This window comes from Podarcis melisellensis (genome assembly GCF_964234715.1).
Source record: "Podarcis melisellensis genome assembly, chromosome: 14".
Taxonomy (NCBI): domain Eukaryota; kingdom Metazoa; phylum Chordata; class Lepidosauria; order Squamata; family Lacertidae; genus Podarcis; species Podarcis melisellensis.
In genome coordinates, this window is record NC_138546.1 from 39233137 (window position 1) to 39252080 (window position 18944).

Below are 18944 nucleotides of genomic sequence, written 5' to 3' on the forward strand. Positions count from 1 at the left end.
CAGATCAGGACGAATGCTTAATGAACAGGTCCTCTGGTCATTTCCAGTCATTTCCCTCAAAGCCTCTGGCTGGAAGCAACTGCAGTTCTCTTATAGTGACATGCCCTTCAAGTGATTGTAACATATATATGGAATGTGACCTGTTAAGTTGTGGGTGAACATATCAGACGACACAGCGATTCTTCAAACAGCTCTTGTTTATTCACAGGCCAGAACAGAACTGAACTGAAGGGTTCAGCCAGCCTGCTTATATAGAGCTCCACTAGAACACAACAGTAACCATTTTCTGTAACTATCCAATCACTGAACATCACTTTCAATCCCTTTTTTACATATGTGGACCTGAGTGAAAACTATCTACAGTATCCCCCTGCTGGCCCAGGGTGAGAACTTCAGTACATAACACCACCATTTGTTGGTGGTGTTTAGGCGTTTAGTCCTGTCCGACTCTTCGTGACCCCATGGACCAGAGCACGCCAGACACTCCTGTCTTCCACTGCCTCCCGCAGTTTGGTCAAACTTTATGTGGCCGTAAAGGTGGGCTTTAGCCGACTGAAGCTCCATCTCCATCAACAATATTTTTATTTTAACGTATATCCTGCCCTTTCTCCTGGAGGGACCCCAGAGTGGCACTTCAAACAGTCACAGCTTCCCTCGAGGAATCCTGGGAACTGTGATTTGTGAAGGGTGCTGAAAGTTGTGAGGAGACACCCTATTCCCCTTGCAGGGCTACAATTCCCAGAGTGGTTTAATAATCAGTCCCTCACCCCAGATAACTCTGTCAGTAGTAGGTTCTTAAGTCCATTTTTTATCTATTAAATAGTTTGGTGTTTTTTGGGGGGGGTGGGGGGAATGTTTCATTTCCTGTATGGTTATTCTTGAATGCATTTTCCCTTAATCAATAAATACCACTACAGTGGTACCTCAGGTTAAGAACTTAATTCATTCTGGAGGTCTGTTCTTAACCTGATAGTACCATTTTAGCTAATGGGGCCTCCCACTGCCACTGCACGATTTCTGTTCTCATCTTGTAGCAAAGTTCTTAACCCAAGGTACTAGTTCTGTGTTAGTGGAGTCTGTAACCTGAAGTGCCTGTAACCCAAGGTACCACTGTACTAAACGTATTTTAAAACAGTTGCACATGTAAAAACAGTTGCATAATTCCATATATAAAAAAACAGTTTAAAACAACAGCACATGCATAAAATCAATTCTGTTACAAGATAGATACCAACTGGGATACATTTTTTAGAAGGCAGGTTGAAAGAGGAATGTCAGCAAAACAGCAATAGAGTAGGAGCCATGTTGATATTTAATGAGATAGCAGTATATAAATAATTTTAAAAAATAATTTGCTAAAAAATTGTCTTTTGTATTCTTTAACAGTGGCTGAGTTTTCTTTCTTTTTCTTTTAGATGAATTGATTTACCAAGCACAATCACCAGACGAAGGCGCTCTGGTGACTGCTGCCAGGAACTTTGGTTTCATCTTCAAGTCTCGAACTCCTAAGACCATCACAGTGGAAGAAATGGGCAAAGTTGTCACTTACCAGCTGTTGGCAATTTTGGATTTCAATAACACCAGGAAAAGAATGTCTGTGATAGGTACCGAATGCAAATCCTCCTTCCCCCTTGTTTTATATTTGTATTTTGAAAGCATGGTGGTGGAAACAGAGCATTGACTTCCCCAGGAGTGATTCCCCTGCTCAACGCATGACATGAGAGCTGTGGACATGATCCTAATTCATATGAAAGAGGTTGGGCAGGGCTTGACTTGGCTGGGAACTGTTGGCATCTGTCTGTCTCGAGAGACAAAGGAGTGGGGCTGCCATTATTGGAGTAGCATTACTTGGTGGCAGGAACAAGGCAGGGCTGTGTTGTTGTTATTGTAGATCATTCTCCAACAAGTGGGTGCTCATAGTACTCAGCATTTGAATATAAAATAGGGACATGGGTGGTGCTGTGGTCTAAACCACTGAGCCTCTTTGGCTTGCTGATCAGAAGGTCGGTAGTTCGAATCCCCACAACTGGGTGAGTTCCCGTTGCTTTGTCCCAGCTCCTGCCAACCTAGCAGTTCGAAAGCACGCCAGTGCAAGTAGATAAATAGGTACCACTGTGGCGGGAAGGTAAATGGCATTTCCGTGCACTCTGGTTTCTGTCACGGTGTTCCGTTGCACCAGAAGCAGTTTAGTCCTGCTGGCCACATGACCTGGAAAGCCGTTTGTGGATAAACGCTGGCTCCCTCTGCCTGAAAGCGAGATGAGCGCCGCAGCCCCGTAGTCACCTTTGACTGGATGTGCGCTGCTCTGGTTCGCCAGAAGCGGCTTAGTCATGCTGGCCACATGACCCGGAAGTTGTACGCTGGCTCCCTCGGCCAATAAAGTGAGATGAGCGCCGCAACCCAGAGTTGGCCACGACTGGACCTAATGGTCAGGGGTCCCTTTACCTTTACCTTTACCTAACTGTCCAGGGGTCCTTTACCTTATAAAATACAAAATAAAGCCTCAGCAATTAAACCATGTATTTGCTGTTTCTGGAGAGAGCCTAGCCAGTTGCCATGCACCTCCATTTTAAATATTTTGATCCCTTTTAATAATATAAGCCATAGTTGGACCCAAAGATGCTCTTGAGGTGCCCTCGATTTTTACTGCTTTCCCTTTAACTGCACAACTGCATACTAGGCTTTGCAAAGTTACCAGAAACCTGCTTATGGATTCTCTTGCACAACAATGTTCTGCTGGTGCAAAGAGTTCGCTGGTGGAACAAGTATACCATTAAGTGACTTTCATTTAGCATGACTTTTTGGCTACAAAAAGGGGACACATCAGATGTTTCTTATCCCACCATTGGGATCTTGGAAGCCTTTAAACATCAGCTGGGCAAACATCATTCACATGGGTTAAATAATAATATAAGACATATTACTTTCTTTAGCAATATCCTGGAAGCTTTCCCCTGCTATCCAAATTGTGATAGCAGAGAAGTGACAGGCATCTCTTACGGATAATAAATACATAATAAAACCCCTCACAGTTGTTGTCGTTGTTTCCTTAAAGAAAGAAAGAAAGAAAAAGTTTGGATAATTATCCTAAGGATATAAACTATACAAGCGAACTGTCACGGCTGAGAAATCTTCCTTTCAAATTGATGGCTGGTGGTGTTTAAAGAACAAAGTGTAAAAATAGCCTATAGAGTGAAAACTGCCATACTGAGCCAGGCTCTGAATCTTCTGTATAAACCAACCCCTGCTTTGTTTATCCTGACAGTGGGGAACATCCTTGTACACTGGCCTGGCTCAAAATATACCCCACCCTTGTTTCTTGGTGTCCTCTCTTCCCCCGACATCAAGAAAGTTCCCTTAACAGCAGTAAATTAGAACCACATAAAACTACAACTTTGCACCATATCAAACTGCAACGGTGCAGTTAGGTAATTTTAGTTTCTGAACTGAATGGTGTTTTTTTGGGGAGGCGGTTTGTTCCTTTAGATAGTAGGGTACCCACCCCTGCCTTACAGTATCCCCTTGTGGGAATTGATTAAAGTTACTGTTCTAAGAAGGAAAATAAAGAATAGAAGATGGTGACTTTTTAAGCCGCCTTTATGAACTGATGCAGGTGGTGCTGTGGGTTAAACCACAGAGTCTAGGACTTGCTGATCAGAAGGTCGGCGGCTCGAATCTCCCGCTATGGGGTGAGCTCCTGTGCTCGGTCCCAGCTCCTGCCAACCTAGCAGTTCGAAAGCACGTCAAAGTGCAAGTAGATAAATAGGTACCGCTCCGGCGGGAAGATAAATGGCATTTCCGTGCGCTGCTCTGGTTCGCCAGAAGTTGCTTAGTCCTGCTGGCCACATGACCCGGAAGCTGTACCCTGGCTCCCTCGGCCAATGAAGCGAGATGAGCTCCGCAACCCCAGAGTCGGCCACGACTGGACCTAATGGTCAGGGGTCCCTTTACCTTTACCTATGAACTGATCAATGCAATATTCCGCACACCACGGTAATCATAAAGTCTTCACAGTTATTTTTGTTGTTCTCTCTTCATTTTCCAGTTCGGAACCCCGATGGACAGATAATGCTTTACTCAAAGGGAGCAGATACTATTTTATATGAAAGGCTTCATCCATCTAGCAAATCTCTCAAGTCTTTAACGTCAGACCACCTTGCGGTAGGTCCAAATTGTTTAGAAGCCAATGCAAGGGCTTCTAAAGTATTAAGTATAAATGAAAAAGACTTTGGCATGCTTCAAACAAACTGATGGTAAAATATCTTTGGGTCATGTTTCTTCTGACCGGTGTGGGAAGGAACATGATTGAATGTTGTCCCCTTCAGTCCAACCTGCCCATAAAACCTAGCATAGTATGGAGAAGGCTAGCCTAGAATTCTTCTCCCAGAAATCCTTCCTAGGTGCAGGATTCCTTTGTGGGACAACATTAAATCATACAATTATTTGCCTTCAGCTTAAAGTGGCATAGACCGGACTTAGTTTGGCTGCATTCTCAGGTAAAGTAGAGTAAACCATAAGCACAGTTTTGAATATTTTCTGGAGTAGGAATTTTTCATTTGTAATTATTGCTTTTCAGTATACTCCTCAAAGCACCTTTTGCTCATTTCTTCTGTCTTCAAAATTTTTTATTCATTTTATAACACAGCTAAACAACGCAAGCAGAAAAACAAAAAAATGCAAACAAATTCTTGTCTTATCCTTATTTTTTCTAAACATTGTTAGACTAGCTTCCCCAAGTCCCCCCATCTGATTTTTTTGTTCAGTTCTTCTGAACTAAAATGACCTTTTAAGTAGAACCCCACCACCCAGAAAAGTTCTTATTTTCTTAAAGGAAAAAGGATTCTTTTTTTAAAAAAAGTGTCTACATTTAACATGAACCATTCCACAATTCTATAACCAAAATAAGCCTTTGACATTTAATATACAATATGTGGATTTAGTAATATTGGTTACAAACAGAACCATTTTTTCCTCTGCAATGGAGCTCTTTTGGCTTTGTTTTAATCTTCTCCAGGATTTTTTTTTAAATGAAGGTTAAAATCACAAACATTTTGAATCTTGCATTTAAAATATAGAGACCTTGAATTTTCTTACACTGACCCAGCAAAGTTTATGGAATAGATTTTTGTGAAAACAGAACAACTCTTCCAGACATCTCATGTTTTCATAGTCAGCTAAATTGATTCTGTGGCTTTTTTCTAGCCCATAATATTTTACCTTGTTCAGATTCCTCTTTTCTTATAATTATTAATTTTGAATACTGCAAGAAGAAATGCTAAAAATGTTAATAGAGTGTTACAAACCATTCACATTTTCAGCTCGACAAGGTCAAAATCCAATGTGTTTGCAATTTTCATAGCAAAAGCCAAATTTGCTGGGTTTTGAAAGAAATTCATACTGTTTATATCTAAATTAGCCAAAATATATTTTGGATAATAAAACAAAATGACTTGCTATTTGGAGTTTATAAGATGGCTCCAAGTGAAATTACTGTTGTCAGAACAATAAACCTCAGCCTTCGAGAAATAAGGAATGGGTGTTTATGGGAATTCATAATTTTATAATGGAAATACAATAGAAGAAGGTCTAAATTAGCTGGCGTGCATCTCTGAGCATTTATCACACCAGATGTTCAGATTTTTACATTTGTATGCATGATTTTGTTTGGTGTGTGTGTGTGTTTTGCTTCGTGTAGTTTTCACATATTATTTGTCAAGTTCAGATTAGGTTTCTTCTTATGTTTAGGAAACAGTAATAGTAATAATGATAATGATAAATGGTATCCAATGCCATCATTCTGTTAGCAGAATGATTTGTTGATTTAGGGGGCAGATGGAGGGAGGAGAGTTGGAGGAAGGTTTTGTTGCACAAGCAGAAATCATTGCACTAACAGAATGTGTGAGTTAGCAGAATTCAGTGGCCAGGTTGCTCACTGGAGCAAGACGGTTTGAGCATATTACACCGATCCTGGTCCAACTGCATTGGCTACCAATTAGTGTCCGCTCCCAATTCAAAGTGCTGGTTTTGATCTATAAAGCCTTAAACAGCTCAGGACCGCAATACCTCAAGGACTGCCTCTTTCCATATGAACCTACCCGGACCCTGAGATCATCTTCTGAGGCCCTTCTTCATGTGCCACCTCCTCGAGAGGTCCGGAGGGTGGCAACAGAGAGAACGGGGCCTTCTCTGCAGTGGCTCCCCATCTGTGGAATTCTCTCCCCAGGGAAGTTTGCCTGGCCCCTTCATTATACACCTTTAGGTGCCAAGCAAAAAAGTTCTTCTATAACCAGGCCTTCGGTTGATCCGATTTACATCCTATGCCCTTTTAAAATGTGTTTGTGGGAGGGGGGGTATTGGGTTTCTGTTTTTATTTTTATAAGGTGTTTTGTGGTTTTCTATCTTGATTTTATTCTGTGATAATCTTGATTTTCCCTGAGACCCCCCAGGTATAGGGCAGTACAGTGGTACCTCGGGTTACATACGCTTCAGGTTACATACGCTTCAGGTTACAGACTCTGCTAACCCAGAAATAGTACCTCTGGTTAAGAACTTTGCTTCAGGATGAGAACAGAAATTGTGCAGTGGCGGCACGGTGGCAGCGGGAGGCCCCATTAGCTAAAGTGGTGCTTCAGGTTAAGAACAGTTTCAGGTTAAGAACGGACCTCCGGAACGAATTAAGTACATAACCCGAGGTACCACTGTATATAAATTAAATAAATAAAACAAAATAAAAAATATTTTGGATAGAAATCACTAACTTTACAGTGTGCAGAGCACTCCATGTACACCATAGTCGTTGCAGCCACACTGCAAGATAGGTCAGTATTATTATATTAATATTGTGATTTGAGGACCCGTTACCCACTTGGGAATAATAAAGACACATGGACACAGTATATTAGGTTAATGGGGTAGGAAAGGCCACAACTTTATTGATTACAGCATGTGAGAGGTATTGGCTTAGGCATTGGACAACCGCAAATTTTGACTCCACCCACTCAGTGGTGAGTCTGATGAGGGTTAACCACCAGTAGGGGGAGCCTGTTGATGCAAATACAACTATAAGCTCTGCCCTGATGTGACCGAGGGTCGTGCCATTGCCCCCAGCCGCACAGGGCATCGGACAGGATCCACGACCGCCGGATTCCTTTAACGGAATACCCAAAAGTGAAGGGGTAGGCGATGGCCACACCTTGCCCTTCCATACACCAACAACCTATTCCAATGCCTAACCGCCAAATACCGAGAAAGTTGTGACGATTGCTACGAGATAGGCGAAAAAAACCAAAAAGCCAGTGTCAAACTGCCAATTGGAAAAAACTCCTACCAGGCCCCCTAGGCAACTAGGCAACCAACCACAGGTCCATAGCAAGGTCAAGTGAACAGCTAAGCCCTAAAGGGAGTGGGAGGTGGGTGACTTGAAGAGATCGGCGGTGCAATGGTGAGGAGAGCTGGCACGGCTGCATTTGAGTAGCTAAACCACGCCCCCAAGCTGCCACCCGATTGGGTGTTCTTCTGGGAGGCATGGCGTGCCAGCGATGGAGCAGGGCAGGGGCCGGCACGCCCCCTGCAAAACGCGGGAAACTGTTCCTGCTCACAATCCCTCCCCTCCTGGAGGAGGAGAGGCTTTGCAGATATGGGGAGAGGCTAAAGGAGAGTAGAATCATAGAATCATAGAGTTGGAAGAGACCACAAAGGCCATCGAGTCCAACCCCCTGCCAAGCAGGAAACACCATCAGAACACTCCTGGCATATGGTTGTCAAGCCTCTGCTTAAAGACCTCCAAAGAAGGAGACTCCACCACACTCCTTGGCAGCAAATTCCACTGTCGAACAGCTCTTACTGTCAGGAAGTTCTTCCTAATGTTTAGGTGGAATCTTCTTTCTTGTAGTTTGGATCCATTGCTCCGTGTCCGCTTCTCTGGAGCAGCAGAAAACAACCTTTCTCCCTCCTCTATGTGGCATCCTTTTATCCTCTATGTGACATCCTTCCCCAAAGCCACTGAGAGAGTTTGTGGCAGAGGTGATATATGAACCGATGACTTCCTGATTCACAGTTCAGTCTCCGCAATAGCTAACTTTGCAAACCTAGGGCCTTGCTTGTGATGCAGCTCCCTTGATGAAGCTAAGATGGTGTGAGGCTAGTTGTTGCTTGAATGAGTGTCCTGTGTATGTTTCCCCAAGTTCTCTAATTGAAGCAGTGGAGTTTGGTCCACGAGGACAAACAGGAGACAGTTTTGCCCTGGTAGAACTCAGTAGGGAGGGAGATGAAAACAAACCTTGAGTTTGTTTTCACTAGTCATTGGTCTCCATTGTCATTGGTCTCCATTGTCGGTCTCCATTGACTTCTGGAAAACCCTGAATGGAAGACTGGTAGGGTAGAAATTTATTAAATAAATACATAAATCAGTTTCCACCAATCAAGTTTCTGGGACTTCAGCTTTCCCAAATGACTGCTGAAATCTGGATCCTAGCAGCCCAGATCAGAACTAACCATAATTTTGCATGTGTGGTTTTTCACAGAAAACAGAGAATCAGCCATTGAAGTTCCGCTTTGAAGGAACTGTAGGTGTAGGAAGGGGGCAGGTCTTTGCAGTTTCACGTCAAAATAACTTAAACTAGGATATTGCCTTGAAATTTAGCATCTTTTGTGACTTCATAACTTTAAAAGGAGGGGAGGGCAGAGTGTGGAATAAAAGGCTTTTTGAATTAGCACACATCTTACAACATGTTTGTATTTTTGTTCTGGACAAATAATAGGAGTTTGCTGGAGAAGGCCTTCGGACTTTAGTTCTGGCTTACAAAAATGTGGATGAAGAGCAATTTCAGGAGTGGCTTGAAGTTTATCAGAAGGCCAACACTTTGCAAGAGAATAGGGATGAACTGCTCGCTTCAGCATATGAAAGCATTGAGAGAGACCTGAAGGTATGCAAGTTAACTTGCAGGGAAAATATTTTGTGTATTTACTTGAGTTAATTATTCTATCCACCTGATGCTTTTCCATTAGAAAAATTAATCAAGGTGACATTTCTTTTAGATAAATGCAACAGTTAAAATACATTTTTAAAAACTGAAACAACAATAAACATCCAAAACACTGAATCATCACTTTAAAGTCCAGAGTGGGCATGACCTTTAGGCAAACCTTGAACTGGAAAATATTTAACAAATAAAAAGGACATCAGATTTACATAGGGCATAGCATTGAGGATATTTCCAAGTTGGGTTAAGAATGTAAGAAGGTAGATGTCACATCCTCTGGTCATTTTTCTCACCCAGATTAGTCCCCAGCCCACCGCATATAGAGATATATCCCTGTAAGACTCAAGGTGTTATTATGGGAGTTTACATTATGCTGAGAAGTTTGAAATTGTATCAGGAATGAAAGACATGTCGCCCAGAGCTCATGCTTGTTTGTTAACATTTTTCAACTTATCTATTCTGCTTCCTCACAAAGCTATTGGGAGCCACAGCTATAGAAGATAAATTGCAAGAAGGAGTTTCAGAAACCATCGAACGCTTATCGCTAGCAAACATTAAGATCTGGGTGCTAACGGGAGACAAACAAGGTAGGTTTTCAGTTTTATGTATCAACTGATTCTCTGCGGAGGGGTACCAGAAGGGCTTCAATCCATTGAACATGGTTATTTTCCAATGTGGTGCAATGGTTAGAGCAGTGGTTCCCAACCATTTTTGGCCATGCCCCACCTAAGAATCTCTAAAATCCTGATGCCCCACCCCACCCTCTGACATATAATTCTTATTATTCAAAAAGTGAACTCCTATTCACGTGGAGGAAGCCTAAAAAGCCATTCACTGTGAATAGCTCATTCTCAAATTGCCCCCCTTAAAAATCAAATGTGGTGCCCCACATTGGGAACCACAGTGTTAGAGTATCAGACTAGGACCAAGGAGATTCAAATCTCCACTTGGACATAAAGCTCACTGGAAGACAGGCTATTCATTATTTCTTAGCCTAAACCACCACATAGGGCAACCTTTTTGAGTCCACAGCTCCCTTAACCAACTTCATTTTTTCTGCGGCACCCCTGTGGGGCTCAGGAGCCCAGTTATGTCACCCTCACCCCTTGCCTGCGCAGCTGGCAGCCTCTCGCCCTTTTTTGAACACCCTCCCTTGTGGAGTGTTCCATCAGCCTCCTCTCCCCTCGCCTCTCCTTGGGAGTCCCCTGGGCAGCCACTGCTGCCATGCCTGGTCTCTGAGCTGCCCCCCCCCCCGCCCCAAAGAGAGATGCCTCCCAGAGGCATCATTCGCCTGCGGAGCTTATAGCCAGGGCTGCTGCAATAAACAGCTGTGCAAGCCTTTGGGAGGCAGAGACACAAAAGGACAGAGGAGGGAGGGAGGGAAGGAAAGAGGGACAGAGGCCAGCGTTGCATCTATGACTGTCTTTCAAGGCACCCCAGGGTGCCACGGCGCACTGGTTGCAAACCACTGACATAGGGTATTGTGTGTGTGTGGACATGAGCTCCATGGAAACAGGGGTATGCTATGAATGCAATATATGAACAAAATACAGGGAGGAGTAGGGCGGAGTTTGAGCAATAGGGTCTATTTCTCTTTTAAGTGTCTCTTTTTAATACAGTGGACCATCTGGATACGAATTAAATTCGTTCCAGGGGTCAGTAAGGTAAAGGGACCCCTGACCATTAGGTCCAGTCGTGACCAACTCTGGGGTTGCGGTGCTCATCTTGCTTTATTGGCCGAGGGTGCCGGCGTACAGCTTCCGGGTCATGTGGCCAGCAGGACTAAGCCACTTCTGGCGAACCAGAGCAGCACACGGAAACGCTATTTACCTTCCTGCCAGAGCGGTAACTATTTATCTACTTGCACTGGTGTGCTTTCAAACTGCTAGGTTGGCAGGAGCAGGGACCAAGCAACGGGAGCTCACCCCGTCGCAGGGATTCGAACCGCCAACCTTCTGATCAGCAAGTCCTAGGCTCTGTGGTTTAACCCACAGCGCCACCCGCGTCCCATTCCAGGGGTCAGTACTTAACCTGAAAAGTCTGTAACTGGAAGCGCTGCTTCTGTGCACATGCGCGCACAGCGAAACCTGAAAGTATACACTTCCGAGTTTGCCGCGTTCACAACCCGAAAGTTACATATCCAGAGCGGTACGTAACTCGAGGGTCCACTGTAATAATTTTTATTAGTTTTCAATTACAATAATCCAATAATAGCCTCATTATAACAATGCCAAATTATATTACAATTACTAATACAAATCATTCAGATGCCAAATGATATAATTTAGGTGGGTGCTAGAATTGATGGTTTGATGATTTACTTTATTTCTGCATTCCAAAATCTTATTAATTTCAATTACACTCCAGTCAAAATAACAATCCCTTATACAACAACTGAAATATTAACGCCTTCCATTTGTATTGACACATTAAATGATTGATAAAACTACAGGTGAAGCATTCAAACAATATCCTTGTTCTTCCTGTGTGTGGCAATTATTCTGTCCATGATGTTTCTTCTTGTCCTTGTAAAATATTATATCTATCTCTTCCTGGTTGTTGCTGCTATCCATCATGCCTTGGGCAGAGCTAATATCCCATTGTTGTTTCAAAAGTTCTCCATTGCTCCGTCCCGTGGTTCATTGTTTTGCAACTTCAACAGCAGCTGCAAAAATCAATAAACACCCTGTTCTCGCCATTTCTCCATTTCTCTTTTAAGTGTATCTAGACTGCAAACTTAAACTAGTTAGTTCTACTCAGAGGTAGACCCACCAAAATGAATGGACTGACGTTAGTCATGTACATTAATTTCAGTGGGTCTCCTTTGAGTAAACCTTAGTTGACTATCACCTTCTGTGAGCACTGTGCTCAAACGACAACATGGAAGGATCTTTGGTAAATCTGGGCATCCATAGCCCACTCTGGCAAAAGAATTTGAGATGTTTGAGCCCAAAGTAACATGTGAACCATTTATTGCGGCACTCACTGGCATGATATATTAGGGGCTACTGGCTAAGACTGGTTTGAGATAGCCAAATATTTTTGACATTTTTTAACCTGGCCTAACACTTGCTCCTATTCCTTCCCTTGTCTCATTCTGTTAATCATCACAGCGGAAAGGGAGAGAGGCTGGCGGTTGGAATTTCACTTTGCAACCCTCTCGTGTGTTCCATTGTATTTTTTTATGGGCTGGCATACAGAGTCCCGCCAAATAAATGGTCCCATTTGGCAGCCTTTTGGTTTACACTTCCCTTGGAATTTACACTTTCTATTAGTTCACAAGAGGGGGGAGAGTGACACATATAACTGGTGGAATTTTTTCCTTCCTCCGTTTAACAGTCGTAAAAGATGGTTGTGTTCATCCCGTGTAAATTATTAGGCTGCAGACCAGCACTCTTTGTGTTGCCTGGGGGTGAATAAGAATTTCCTCCAGTCAGACAGACACTGAAGTCTTATTGTATTGTTCCTCCTACTGTGATATCCGCCGCCATTTTATTAATCCAATTTTACAAACTATATCAGGAAGATCTGAAGTGTTTTATATCAATTATCTTTTGGCAGACCAGTTTCCAGAGACCACTGCCAAGGTAACTAGTTTTTGTGTGGCAGCAATAGCTTGTTGGTGCAGGCTCTTGTCTTAATTTTAGAATTATCAACAGCTTACCTTGATTTTAACCATTTAAATATAGTTATTTTATATTTCTCATTTTTTAAAAAATCATACATTGTTTTTAACTCCACAATTAATAGTATACTTAACGTATTTTGTTGTGTTCTATGTACTTTATTTTCTTCTTTTCTTCTCTACTGGTCATTGACTGAAATTTTATATATATATATATGAAATAACACCCATCAGGATAAACACATGCACAGGTTCTCATGTTGTCCAAGGTCAAGTTCTTCTTGCTTCTTCCTTCATGAGATCTTCCCCATCTCTCTTGCTTTTTTTTTAGAAACCGCTATGAACATTGGTTATTCCTGCAACATGCTTACTGATGCCATGGATGAGATTTTCATAGTAGAGGGTCACACAAAAGCAGAAGTATGTGAAGAACTAAGGTAAAGCTATTATAAAGCAATTATTGGGTTGTACTCAAAATACCTTATTTGTTTCTTCGTTCTCCTGTTCCTCACTAGAAAATCCTAAATGTTCAACGTGGTGTCAGGTGTTACAATAACTTCAGCTGAAAAGGGAAAATGCATGTCGTCTTCTTCTTTGGCAATCACTTGTAGCAGAGTAAGATTGTCTTCCTGACTGTGGAGGCTAATTCTGGATCCACACATCCTTCCACAGTGGGGACATAGGTTTCCGGGCAGGAGTTGATCATAGTGAGGGTTTGCTAAGCGTGTCTTCCTCTTAGCTCATTTCTCCCTTTCGTCCTGAGTTTGAGTGTCTTCAAAGCCCACGACACCTTTGGTAAAGGCTGTTCTCCAACTGGAGCGCTCACAGGCCAGTGTTTCCCAGTTGTCAGTGTTTATAGTACATTTTTAAAGATTTGCCTTGAGAGACCCTTTAAACCTCTTTTGTTGACCACCAGCATTACGCTTTCCATTTTTAAGTTCAGAATAGAGTAGTCGCTTTGGAAGATAATAATCAAGCATCCGCACAACATGACCAGTCCAATGAAGTTGATGTTGAAGAACCATTGCTTGAACATTGAATGTATCATGGCATGTATCCTTTATGGGGAGATATGCAGGCTTCAAACATTTAGAGAGCCTACACATTTCTCCATGTGCAAAATGCACACATTCCTTGTTTGGAAAGAACAACATTGGTGGAAACTGGAAGCGTGAATCCACGTGTATATTTAACTTTTGACACGTGCTGTAGTATCTGAAACTACCCTCTTCTTGTGCCAGCAATTGCTGACCTTCTGGTTTCCGGAAAACAGACTTGGGCTTAAGTGGCTGTTGGTTGGGGCCGCAAGCTAGAAAAGAGTTTGGTTTTGCTTTTACTTTCATATACAATATATTGAGTTTCAATAGTTTAATGGTGGATTTTTCAAACTAATTCTATGATATTTGATAAAGTTGGCTATAGCTGCAAAGGTTGAGGCTGTGGCCAACATTTTTTTTATCATACATATTTTTCTTTGTGTATGCCTTGAGCAAAATTGCTAGTGGAGTAGGACATCTGGTCAAGGTGTTTGTGTCCCTAATTGGTGTTCCACCTCCAGTTTTGCCAGAAATGGGTTTCTGGTAACAGAGGAACTCAAACTCAATTTCTCATAATCATCTGCAACAGTGTAAGAAAAGCAGTGCTTGAGAAGTTCATTTTCGAAAAGAGTCAGCTCCAATTCACCCTCAGTTCAGTTGACAGTTTAGCTCACAATTCATTCACATGATCCTTGACATTTTGTCCCCCTGCCTCCGCCTTTCGAATTTTACAAGCTGCTCTGCTAAGTATAAAATATACTTAAGAAGGCGGGGTGGGGTGTGGTGGGACTCGACACATACACACAGAGAACCACAGTGTAAGGTGAACACTTGTTTTGTTTGTTTTCCTCAACAATTATAATCTTGATGCATAAACAGCAGCATCACTTTTCAGATAAGTAAAAATGGTAAATGCAGTGGCCAAATCAAACACAGAGTTAAATACAATGCAATCTGTGTGTACGTGTGTATAACTGAATTAAAATTAAATTTGAATCAAAATCCCCAAAGTTCCACCATAAAAGAAACTTAATTCATGTTCAGTGCACCTGGAAATTATGGAAACTGCTTTCAGGTGCAACTGAGATATAATTGATTTGAATTAGTTAATCTGAATTAGTTCATTTCAAGCCCTGTGTTAGAGACATTGGAATAAACAGTGAATGTGCTCGTGGAGGATATAAGTAACATAAGAATCTAATGAGTGTAAATATTGTGGGATGTCGTTCATGAGTAGATCCATTGACAGGCAAGGCCTCCACTTGCCATTTGACACAAAACCCACCCCCTTCAGTAGATCTAGTCATGTCACTAGAGTGCTTACTTGCATGTATTCCTCTACTGTTTTTGCTTTGAGGACTTTGACCTTGACTAGAATCTTTTTTTTTTTAGTGAATTTGGGAGAGAGTGGTCTATCTAGATGTCTGCTAGCTCTTTCTCTCACCACAGTTCCTAGTGCTAAAAAGGCAAGCCATTTTTAAATTGAGTAAAGGTTTGTCTCTTCCACGATGGAGACTACTTTGACAAAAATATCAAGCAACTTTCTGGCTGTCTTCAAGAGTCTCCCGTGCAACTAAGTATCTGTTTGTTGTTTGGATTTGATATCCGGCTTTATCACTACCCGAAGGAGTCTCAAAGCGGCTAACAATCTCCTTTTCTCTTCCTCCCCCACAACACACACTCTGTGAGATGAGTGGGGCTGAGAGACTTCAGAAAAGTGTGAGTAGCCCAATGTCACCCAGCAGCTGCATGTGGAGGAGCAGGGAAGCGAACCCAGTTCACCAGATTACGAGTCCACTGCTCTTAACCACTACACCACACTGGCTATGTGTTTCATAGATGCTGTTTTTTCCCCCTTTTTTAAAGGAAAGCAAAAGATCTTATTTTGGGGCTGAGCAAGGACATTTCTGATGGACATGCTTATGATGAAAAGCTCCAAGAAGCAACACAAAACTTGGAAGAAACTGTCGCTTCTGATTATGCCTTAGTAATAAATGGACATAGCCTTGTAAGTGAATCGTTTCTGGACTTTTCCACTTTCTTTCGCGCTGCTAATAATCATGTCCTTTTGGTGTTCTAAGCATGACAGATTCCTCTCCGAACTCCAAAATTATTTCACAAGAAAGTTAAACACAAGGGCTGACTGAGCTGTAAGGACCAATTAGATATGACATCTTAACTTTTGGATGGCTTTGTAATGGAAATCAAATTAGTAACTTGGTGCAGCTTTCCCCCCCTTTTTTAAATGGTCTTGATTAGAAATTGACCCACTGGTATTGTTTAAGTACTTTTATGAGGGGAATATCACAAGTCATTGCAAATTACATTTTTTTAAAAAAAGCAACAGGCAGAGGCAAAAGGGCGTAAGGATGAATATATTCCTGATGTCTGCTATTTGAGAGCACAGACTGACCTGAAAGTCATTACTGTACCAAATTAATGTCATTAAGATGCCTCAAGTGGTTTCTCTAAATATCAGCTTTTACAGGGATACCAAAACACTTGGCTTTGATTAAGAAACCTGGTTCTTGTCATAACACAAGAAAAGCTTACTTTTATAGCTGTTCTTGTACGCTGGTAAGCTTCCAGATCTTGGAACAAATATCTGAAATGCTCTTCTGAATTGCAAAGACCATAAAAAGCTGCAGTTGAACTTTGAATGTAACTTGTTCTGTAGGGCGGGGGTGGGGACTTGCTACAAGCACTTTGATCTTTTTGCCCTTCCTTTACACTTATAAAAGAAGCATCTCTTTAAGCACTTTGGAATAACAGAATATGAGGAGAAGGTATCAACCCAACGAGAAGCACCAAAAAGAAGGAGTTATGACAAAGGCGTGGGAGGTGGGAGCCCCAAATATAACTTACATTTCTGGATCCCAGATGTTGTTAGACTCCATCTCCCAGCAGCCCCAGCCAGTATGGCCAAAATCTGGAGGCCGTTACATTGGCTACCTCTGGTTTAGCAGTTTGGTATGTTTTTGTGGAAAAGGGACGCAGGTGGCGCTGTGGGTTAAACCACAGATCCTAGGACTTGCCGATCAGAAGGTCGGCGGTTCGAATCCCTGCGACGGGGTGAGCTCCTGTTGCCCGGTTCCTGCTCCTGCCAACCTAGCAGTTCGAAAGCACATCAAATAGCAAGTAGATAAATAGGTACCACTCTGGCGGGAAGGTAAACGGCGTTTCCGTGCGCTGCTCTGGTTCGCCAGAAGCGGCTTAGTCATACTGGCCACATGACCCGGAAGCTGTACGCCGGCTCCCTCGGCCAATAAAGCGAGATGAGCGCCGCAACCCCAGAGTCACTCACGACTGGACCTAATGGTCAGGGGTCCTTTACCTTTATGTGTTTGTGGTAGGCAAACTGAAGGCCAAACCAAACCTGATGAAGGAAATTTGTATCTCAAGATCCTGTTTTGTTTTTAAATTAAAAAAGGATTGGGGGGGGTGTTATTTGCACATTCTCTCATGCAATTTCCACAATCTGAATCTGCTCCAAGCCTGCCTGTGCACGCCTTTTAAAAGTGAAAAGTGTACTACTGTAAGCAGATGAAAACATTAGCAGGATTTTAATAAAACCTGTAATGTAACAAACACTATGGACAATATGGATGGATACAACATACAATGGTACCTCAGGTTAAGTACTTAATTCGTTCCGGAAGTCCGTTCTTAATCTGAAGCTGTTCTTAAGCTGAAGCACCACTTTAGCTAATGTGGCCTCCTGCTGCTGCGCCGCCAGAGCACGATTTCTATTCTCATCCTGAAGCAAAGTTCTTAACCCAAGGTAATATTTCTGGGCCAGCGGAGTCTGTAACCTGAAGCGTATGTAACCTGAAGCGTATGTAACCCGAGGTACCACTGTATGGATTATGAAATAATATGCAATTGAAAAGGTTGACAATAGGAAGTCTCGAGATTCAGAGAAATCTTTAAATATGGATATGTATTTGGTATTGTTATAACTTTATACTTGAAAAATCAAAGAAAAATTATTTCCAAAAAATTAAAAATAAAAGTGAAAAGTGTGTGCAATACACACCAGCGTCTTGCATCAGGCGTGGCTTGGCTGATTGCTACCAATATTTTGCTACCTGGAAAAGAACATTGGCTTGAAACATGTAGGTTGGCTATTTTATAAACCAAACAGAGTTGTCATTTTTCTCCTCTGTGTGTGTGTGTGTTTCTAATGGCCACTTACTTGGTCAGGAGGTGGGTGGCAGTTGTGGCACAGTGCAGCAGTTGCTCACAAACCCAGGGGGCGAAATGACTTTGCCATGGTGACTTTGCCTCCCTAGCTGGCCACCAACCTGAAGTTTGAATTTGCCCTATCAGGGACAAGCAGGGTGTGTGTGGACTAGAGTGGAGAAGTCCTCGCTGTGTGCATGTGTTTTAACATTGTGTTTTGTTATCATCTTTTCCATGGATATACTCAGTACAGTGGTGCCCCGCAAGACGAATGCCTCGCAAGACGGAAAACCCGCTAGACGAAAGGGTTTTCCGTTTTGGAAGTGCTTCGCAAAACGAATTTCCTATGGGCTTGCTTCGCAAGACGAAAATGTCTTGCGAGTTCCTGCGGGGTTTTTTTCCTCCCCCCGTTTTCCCCAAGCCGCTAAGCCGCTTATCACCTGATCTGCTAAGCCGCTAAGCCGCTTAACAGCTGATCCGCTAAGCCCGCTAAGCCGCTAATAGCGCTAATCCACTAAGCCGCTAATGGGCTTGCTTCGCAAGACGAAAAAACCGCAAGACGAAGAGACTCACGGAACGGATTCTTTTTGTCTTGCGAGGCACCTCTGTATCTAACTTCATATGCTTAGAAGATTGATTGTAATGTTCACTTTGAGAATGCCCCATTGCATGTTCTTATGCTAAAGGTCCTCGGCTCTGAAATGTCTTTCTTGGATTTTACTTGGAGAGACATTGCAAGGGATGTGTGCCTGTTAGAGGCTTATATCTCCCCCAAGAGGCTCAGTGGTTTAGACGACAGTGCCACCTGTGTCCCGGAAGGTCGGCGGTTCAAATCCCCACAACGGGGTGAGCTCCCGTTGCTCTGTCCCAGCTCCTGCCAACCTAGCACTTTGAAAGCACACCAGTACTAGTAAATAAATAGGTACCGCTGTGGTTGGAAGGTAAACAGTGTTTCCATGCGCTCTGGTTTCTGCCATGGTCCTCCATGTGCCAGAAGCGGTTTAGTCATGTTGGCCACATGACCCGGAAAGCTGTCTGTGGACAAACGCCGGCTCCCTCGGCCTGAAAGCGAGATGAGCGCTGCAGCCCCATAGTTGCCTTTGACTTGACTTAACCGTC

General features: G+C 42.8%; 1 protein-coding gene across 1 annotated transcript in view; it reads left to right on the forward strand.

Moving 5' to 3' along the window:
* The window catches only part of ATP8B4 (ATPase phospholipid transporting 8B4 (putative)), a 115314-nt gene that overhangs the window by 81551 nt on the left and 14819 nt on the right, over positions 1-18944 (forward strand). The window contains exons 17-22 of the mRNA XM_081888420.1: positions 1416-1604; positions 4046-4161; positions 8760-8924; positions 9457-9568; positions 12938-13043; positions 15510-15651. Of these exons, the coding sequence (XP_081744546.1) occupies positions 1416-1604; positions 4046-4161; positions 8760-8924; positions 9457-9568; positions 12938-13043; positions 15510-15651 (830 nt within the window). The remainder of the gene's footprint in view (positions 1-1415; positions 1605-4045; positions 4162-8759; positions 8925-9456; positions 9569-12937; positions 13044-15509; positions 15652-18944) is intronic.